Raw genomic sequence first — 7404 nt, forward strand, 5'->3', positions numbered from 1 at the left:
AAAGTTCGCATCCCGCAGTTGAATCGACTATTTGATCAATACGTGGTAAAGGAAAGAGAACTTTAGGACATGTTTTATTTAAACCAGTGTAGTCTACACACATCCTCCATTTCAAACTCTTTTTCTTAACTAGTACAGGATTAGCTAGCCACTCGGGATGGAATACCTCCTTGATGAATCCGGCATCCAAAAGCTTGTGCACCTCCTCGCCGATCGCCCGTCGCTTGAGCTCGTCGAAGCGCCGCAGGCGTTGCTTGATCGGCTTAGAGTTCGGCAGGATATCAAGGGAGTGCTCGACGACCTCCCTCGGGATGCCAGGCATGTCTGAGGGGCTCCACGTGTAGATGTCAGCGTTGGCGCGGAGGAAGTCAACGAGCACCACATCCTATTTGCTGTCGAGCGAGGCGCTGATCTTCAACGCCTTGCCGTCGGGGTTGTTCGGGTTGAGGGGGATGTCTTTGGTACCCTTAGTAGACTCAAAGCTGCCCACGTGCCACTGCTTGGAGTCCATGGCCTCGTCGGCCATCCTCGGCAGATCCACAGCGAGGGCCTCGTCGATCGCCAGAGCCTCAGCGTGCTCGACTCACTCGACATCGCATTCGTAGGCGTGCTCGAACGAGGAGCCGACGGTGATGACCCCCTTCGGGCCCAGCATCTTCATCTTGAGGTAGGTGTAGTTGGGGATTGCCATGAACTTGGTGAAGCACGGACGGCCAAGAATGGCATGGTATACTGGCCAAAACCCCACTACCTCGAAGGTGAGCACCTCCTTGCAGAAGTTGGCCGCTGTGCCGAAGCAAACGGGCAGATCGATCTGGCCGAGAGGTTGGACCCGCTTCCCCGGCGCCACGCCGTGGAACGGCGACTTGCTGGGGCGAAGCTTGTCCAGACCGATCCCCATGAGCTCCAAGGTGTGGGAGTACATGATGTTGAGGCTACTGCCCCCATCCATGAGCACCTTGGAGAAGCGGGTATTGCCGATGATGGGATCCACGACGAGTGGGTACTGTCCAGGGTTCGGAACGTAGTCGGGGTGGTCCTCGCGGCTGAAGGAGACGGTGTCCTTTGACCAGTCGAGGTAGGATGGCGTGGCCTTGGTGACGGAGAAGACTTCTCGGCGCTCACGCTTGCGCTGTCGAGAGGTCATGTTCGCCGTCGACCCTCCGAAGATGAAGAAGGCATTCTCCACCGAGGGGAACTCGCAGTCACCACCTTTGTCGCCCGCATCCTTCTTCTTGTCCTCGTCGCGATGCGCGATGCAGTTGTACTTGCGGAGCATCTCACACTGCTCGAGGGTGTGATTGACCAAGCCCTTGTGGTAAGGGCACGGCTTCTTGAGCATGTCGTCGAATAGGCTGCCACCGTCTCGAGGGCCCTTGCGATCTGGGGAAGCGACAAAGGCCTCGTCAGAGTCCTCCGCTTGCCTCTGTCTGCACTGGTTCGGTGGGACCGGCTTCTTTCCTTTCTTCCCCCACTTCTGCTTCTTGGCGGGGGTCTTGGTCTTGCTGTTTCTGCCCTCCGCGGGCGCATCTTCCTTGCGCTTGCTCGTCTTGTTGTCGAAGATGGCACCGACTACCTCCTCGCCGGAAGCGAAGTTGGTGGTGGCATCGAACAACTCATTGGGGCTGGCGGGACGGCTTCGTGCTAGCTCGTGCACTAGGTTCCTGCACGTCGTGCCTTCAAGGAAGGTGTTGACAACCTCGACGTTGGTGACGCTAGGGAGCTCGGTGCATTGCCTGGAGAAGCGTCGCACGTAGTTGCGCAGGGATTTGTTGGGCTTCTGCCGACACCCTCGGAGATCCCATGAGTTCCCGGGGCACACGTAGGTGCCCTGGAAGTTGCCCACGAAGATCATGACTAGGTCGGCCCAGTCGTGGATCTGATCCATGGGTAGATGCTCAAGCCATGTTCATGTGGAGTTGGCGAGGTGAAGAGGAAGGTTGCTGATGATCACGGCGTTGTCTGTCGCACTGCCAAGCTGGCATGCCAGGCGGTAGTCGTTGAGCCAGACTGCGGGGTCAGTCTCTCCCGAGTACTTGACGAGGGTGGTAGGTTGGCGAAAGCGTGGGGGTATAGGAGCAGTACGGATCTCCCAGCTGAACACACGGGTGGCCGGAGGCTCCGGTGATACACCCCTGTCGTGCTCGGGGTCGATCCGCCCTCCACGTCAAGGGTTGTATCTCTTCCCATTGATGATGTTGCGGGTGTCGCCGTCATCGGCGTGCCCGTGCGTGTCTTGGAGGTGCTCCTTCGCAGGAGGCCTTTTGATGCGGTCATGCACCAAGGGTGCTCTCGCATCGTCAGCCACGACCGCCTTGCCCTATCCTCCCGGTGGAATGTGCACCGAGGCCTTGTGGTCCTACCACGCAGTGCCGCCATCCTTAGCCGAGGCCACCGAACGCATACATGATGCGGAGCTCTCAGCTTGCTGCACGGCAGCATGCTCGATGAGCGCCCGTGCCTCGTCGCGCAGGTTGCGACCCGCAGGCGTAGAGGGCTCGGGCATGGTTTGAAGTAGGTACACCGCAGTGACGAGCTTCTGGCTGGCCCTTTTCAGTTCCAGCGGATTGTTGACGTCATCGTCGGCCAGGATCCGCTCCTGCTCGAGACGCCCCGCCGCCCGGGCACGCACACCGCGTGCGGTGCGCTCTTGCTCGAGCGCGGTACGCAGAAGTCGGGTCTACCGACGCTCCTCTTCGAGCCTGGTCTCGAGCTCGTTGAGTTGCGCCAGCTGTGCTTGTCGCGCCGCCGAGCCTGCCGACGCAGCTGGGTTCGCGGCAGGCACCACCGCTTGGTTTGCTGGTGGGGGCTCCTCGTTGTTCCCATCGTCGCTCGGCGCGTCGTCAATAGCCCCATCCGCCAGCTCGACCATGAAGCACTCTCGAGTGGGATCGTAATCCCCCTCGCTGGAGTCCTCAAAGCAGGTGAGGCAATAGTTCGCGGCAAACTGAAATGACCGGAAAGCATCGAGGTCACAAACTCCGGAGTAGTCCCACTCCGGGGCCGCGAGGTTGTCCATGAAGAAGTTGATGTCGTTGGTAGTGTCGGAGTAGGAGTCGTCGGGTGATGACGCAATGAGGTTGCGGATCGAGAGGAGGTGATGACCCGGTAGATCCTTGTACGCGCTCATGTTGGTGCTGATCGAAGAGGCGTAGGTCGTAGCGGCGTTGCGCATCTCGAAGGGAAAGGGCGACGGCGCAGTCGCGCCCTCCTTGGGAAGCACAGAGGCCGCATTCGGTGGTGGTGAAGAGGTGGTGACATCCCCCGCCGTGGCTGCAGGCTGCGACGTGCCGACCTCTACCCACGTGGGGGTAGCAAGGCGTGCCGCTCTGTGCCGCTCCATGCGTGCTTGTCGCGCACGCTGGCCGAGCGCCTCCTGTGCTGGGGTGGTGGAGTCAGAGTGTCAGGGTTGGCCTCGGCCGGGAGAAGCTCCATGTCGTAACCGTTGCCGGTCGCGACGAAGTCGAGGCTCCCGAACCGAAGCACCGTGCCCGCTGGGAGCAGGCGTGGCTCATCTGCCATCCAGAGAACAAGAGAGAACGAAGACAAAAGTCACACAGCACTGCCCCAACCTGGCGCGTCAACTGTCGGTGTCCAGAACCGACGGTCCGACACAAACCAGTGAAGATGCTGCGTGATCCCTTACCCTGGATGGTTGATGCAAGAGGCAACACAGAAACGCACGGGTTAATCCTGGTTCAGGCCGCAGGGGCCGTGCATCCAGCAAGGATGTGCGAGTGTACTGTACTATCTTGCACCGGGGTGCTTGTAGTAGGGGATACAAGCGAGGCGAGAGAGGGAGAAAAGCTCCCAAGTCTCTGCTAGATGATTGAGGCGAGTGCCAATATCGAGCGAGCGAAGCTAAGGAGCTGGTTGTGCGTGAGCGTGGTAGGCCAGAGATTGTCTAGAGAATAGAGCCCACCTCCCCCTTTTATAGAATCAAGGAGGGGCGGAGTACATGTATGGGGGGTTTTAGAAGTCGTCGTCTTCTCCCCGAATCGGGGGTGTACAGTGGATGCGTACTGTAGAAAGTACATTGTGCCATACTAGAGAGTGAGGCGCCGGGCATGGCGGTCGTCCTAGGCTTGCGGAGATTGCGCTGGTGTCCCTGTGGCTTCTGTGGGCGTCATGGCGTCTCCTGTTGAGGGTACCGTCCTCCGTGCTTGTCGTGACGGCGTCTCGAGGGTCCTGCAAGCGGGAGTCTTGCTTCGGTCAAGGCCCGGGCTGCGTTCGAGAGTCGCGCCCATGCCGATCGAGGGTTCCGCAGTGGGGAAAGTACACGGAGTAGGCAGCACAGCGGCCGGAGCAGTGCCGAGCTCGTCTCGCACAGAGCACCGCAGGTTCCCACAGTGGCACCACAGTGCCGGGGATGGCGGAGCAGTTACCGGAGTTGGTAGACGGGACTCCAGTCACCGTTGCTGTACAGCATGGCGGCCTGACGCCATCTTATCAGGGTGCTGCGAGGGAGTGGTTGGCATTTTAATGCCCCCGTCCGGAGGGCGGTGAGCAGATGGGTTACTAGTTCTCCTTGCCGAGGGGTGGCCTCGAGCGAGGCGGAGTCGTAGCGCGCCATCGAGGGTCTCGGCGGGAAGGCCTCGAGCGAAGCGGAGGTGGCTCTACGGGTTCGAGGGGGTTCGGATGGGCTGCACTGTGGAGCCAGGCCGCGGGCCGAGTGCAAAGTGGGCCTCTTTGGAGCCTTTCGTTCCCTTCGGATCGGAAGAAGACTGTAGACTTTTTTGTGGGCCTGATTGCTGAACATGTGTTTTGAGTTTTGAGGGCGATTTAGTCCCCTGGTTAGGGTGCCCCTACTCATGGTACCCGACACCTTGCAATCTGTAATACATCTATTTGGATCGTTAGGAGAGCCTCCTAAATGTGCCTCCATTTCCCGACGCAAAGCTGCCCTAGATGACGAGCTCATAACGGTTTGTTTGGGCTAACCGAAAATATGTGGAAGATAAATTGCCTGTGCTCTCGACAACCACATCCTCGCCTTTTATACACGCAAGGCTGCCTGCATCATCCTTTCAAACAGCGAGGGAGTCATGGAGTCTATCATTTAGCATTCTCAGTGACGTTTCACATCAACAGTTTAAGCACTTTAAGCACGGACATGACCTCTCACTGCTCCACACTACTGCCCTCACACTTTAAGCACGGACATGACCACTCACTGCTCCACACTGCTGCCCTCACACATTAAACACGGACATGACCTCTCACAGCTTCATACTTCTGCACTCGCACGCCAGGAAAAGCGATCTCTGTTCACTGCGCAGGACAGACAAGCCAATCAATTAGTGTCCTTTCAACGTCAACTTATGTCACTTCACTTCATAGTCGAATCCAATGCACAATTAAATGAGACCGACCGAACCACATGCACCTCCACTGCAATTAGTACGGCAAATTAGGCAAGAGCCATAAATTCCTGGATTTTATTAAGATAACGATTACAAAGCAACGGGTCATTGTGTCTGTACTACTACGGTAAATGATGCGTTCGTGGATACTGTAGCGAACGCAGCTTTGCAGCGGGATATGACAACTCTATGAGCATATGTCGGCCACAACGTCTAGTACAACTCGTATACAATTTATTTGTTCATTACATTATTCTTCTCAATTTTTCAAACCAAAATCAAACGAAAAAAGCACACTTCACACATTCAACATAAATAAAGTAGTGCTTTACATAATTCAACGCGCACAACACTTGAAATGGCATGTGAGGACTTGTTGAAAACAACGGTAACGAGGTCCTGGACTGAACCTAACATGCCTTAGGTAATTCTAACAAACAACAAATACTAACACGACATCGGGTGAACACGATATGTAACTCCTAATGGTTCTCCCACTTAGCAAATTGTGTCGAACCGTCTCCATAGTATCCTCCCGTAGCAGGAGGTGCTGGCGGTGCCGGCGGAACCAAAGGCCCATTGTTCTCGTGACACGGGCAGTTACAATATAGATTAGTGCATGGTTCCTTCGGTGGACTAGCACCTTTGTTCTCATCTTCCTCCTCTTCGTTGTTGCCACTGCTTACTTCCATTTCTAAATCGAAGATACGATTCTGCAGATAATAGATGTACTCCGCGTGAGGATGAATTGGGGGAGGATCGACCCATCTTAGGAACCCGCAGTTCTATGGAGCATTGGATGCCTGAAACACAAAATGTAGTGTCAGTGACAATGTAAATTAAACATATCCAACACATCATTAGTAGTAGTCAAAATTACCCATGTTCGGGGGCACTTGAAGAAACGACGACCTCTATCCGTTCCCTCAGCGCACATCTGCACTAAGCAATCCTCACCATGTATGCATTTTGACCAATCTTCTCTGCGGTTATCATACCCTCTCAGAGGTGTCTCCTTCGTGAAATCACTCTTACTCTGAACTGGAAACTCATACACTGATTCCAAAAAAAATTCAGGGCCAATGGAACCCTCCCACACTACCGGTGGTCCTTTCCTACCCCCTTTCCTCTCCCAAAGCCAAAACCCTTCCCACTAGATGATACTCCACTAGCCATCACAACTAAAGGGAATAGCCTCGATGGAGCTGTATATATATAGGTGCAGGGACCTGTCGATCTCTAGGAAGCCGACAAGTACCTGAGCCGACACGTCCCAGTCGGCTTCTGGCCAGCCGACAGGCCCCTGTCGGACCGATTACAGCCTGTTGGCTCTCCAATAGCCGACAAGTCCTTTCGGTGCCGACAACGGACATCCGCGCTATTCAACTGTGCCAGGTCATACGCCACGTGGGCAGTCGGCTTTTGAACTGCCGATACCAGGCTAGTCGGCTATCCAACGGCCGAAAAGCAGCTATTTTTGCAATTTTTTTGATTAACTATTAAAATAATATTATTTGAAAAAAAATTCTCTAAACATGTGTTGCAGCCAGGCTGCACAAGCAGTCAAGCATACGTACATGGATCTAATTAGATCGATCGATCTATTATTTCTCACTGACCTACGACCTCGACGTCGCGTTGAAGGCCATCTCCATAGCGGCGGTGGCCGCGGCCAGCGTGCCGCCCTCGCCCGACGACCCGCGGTATGTGCCCACGGCCGCGCCCATCGCGGCGCCGAGGTGGCCCTCAGCAGCCTCCGCGGCCGCCTCGGTGGCGCGGACCACGGCCTCGTGCTCCGCCTCCGCCTCCGCCGCCGCCGCCGCCCACGACGCGCGCGCCTCGCCCTCGAAGAGCGCCAGGATGCCGTCGAGCCGCGCCGGGTCGAAGCCCCCGCCGTCCAGCGCCATGTCGGCGAGCACGGAGAGCTGCTCGAAGAGCGCGTCCATGCGTGCCCGGAGCCCTGTTCTCGCGTTCGTTGCGATGTGTCCCATCCACTGCCCTCCGGCCATTTTTATACTACGCAAGTCGCAAGGGCCCACGG

At 56.5% G+C, this 7404-nt stretch overlaps 2 protein-coding genes across 2 annotated transcripts; both read right to left on the bottom strand.

The window, feature by feature from the left end:
* Positions 1-583: 583 nt before the first annotated feature.
* LOC120669085 lies at positions 584-3343 on the bottom strand. Its single transcript, XM_039948905.1, has 3 exons — positions 2981-3343; positions 1678-1831; positions 584-786 (listed from the first exon to the last, which is right to left on the bottom strand). Exons 1-3 carry the CDS (start codon positions 3341-3343, stop codon positions 584-586), a joined length of 720 nt encoding a protein of 239 aa, XP_039804839.1.
* Positions 3344-6931: 3588 nt separating this feature from the next.
* LOC120670965 lies at positions 6932-7404 on the bottom strand. Its single transcript, XM_039951156.1, has one exon. It carries the CDS (start codon positions 7370-7372, stop codon positions 6983-6985), a length of 390 nt encoding a protein of 129 aa, XP_039807090.1. The 5' UTR covers positions 7373-7404; the 3' UTR covers positions 6932-6982.

The sequence above is a fragment of the Panicum virgatum genome, chromosome 4N (genome assembly GCF_016808335.1).
Source record: "Panicum virgatum strain AP13 chromosome 4N, P.virgatum_v5, whole genome shotgun sequence".
Taxonomy (NCBI): Eukaryota; Viridiplantae; Streptophyta; class Magnoliopsida; order Poales; family Poaceae; genus Panicum; species Panicum virgatum.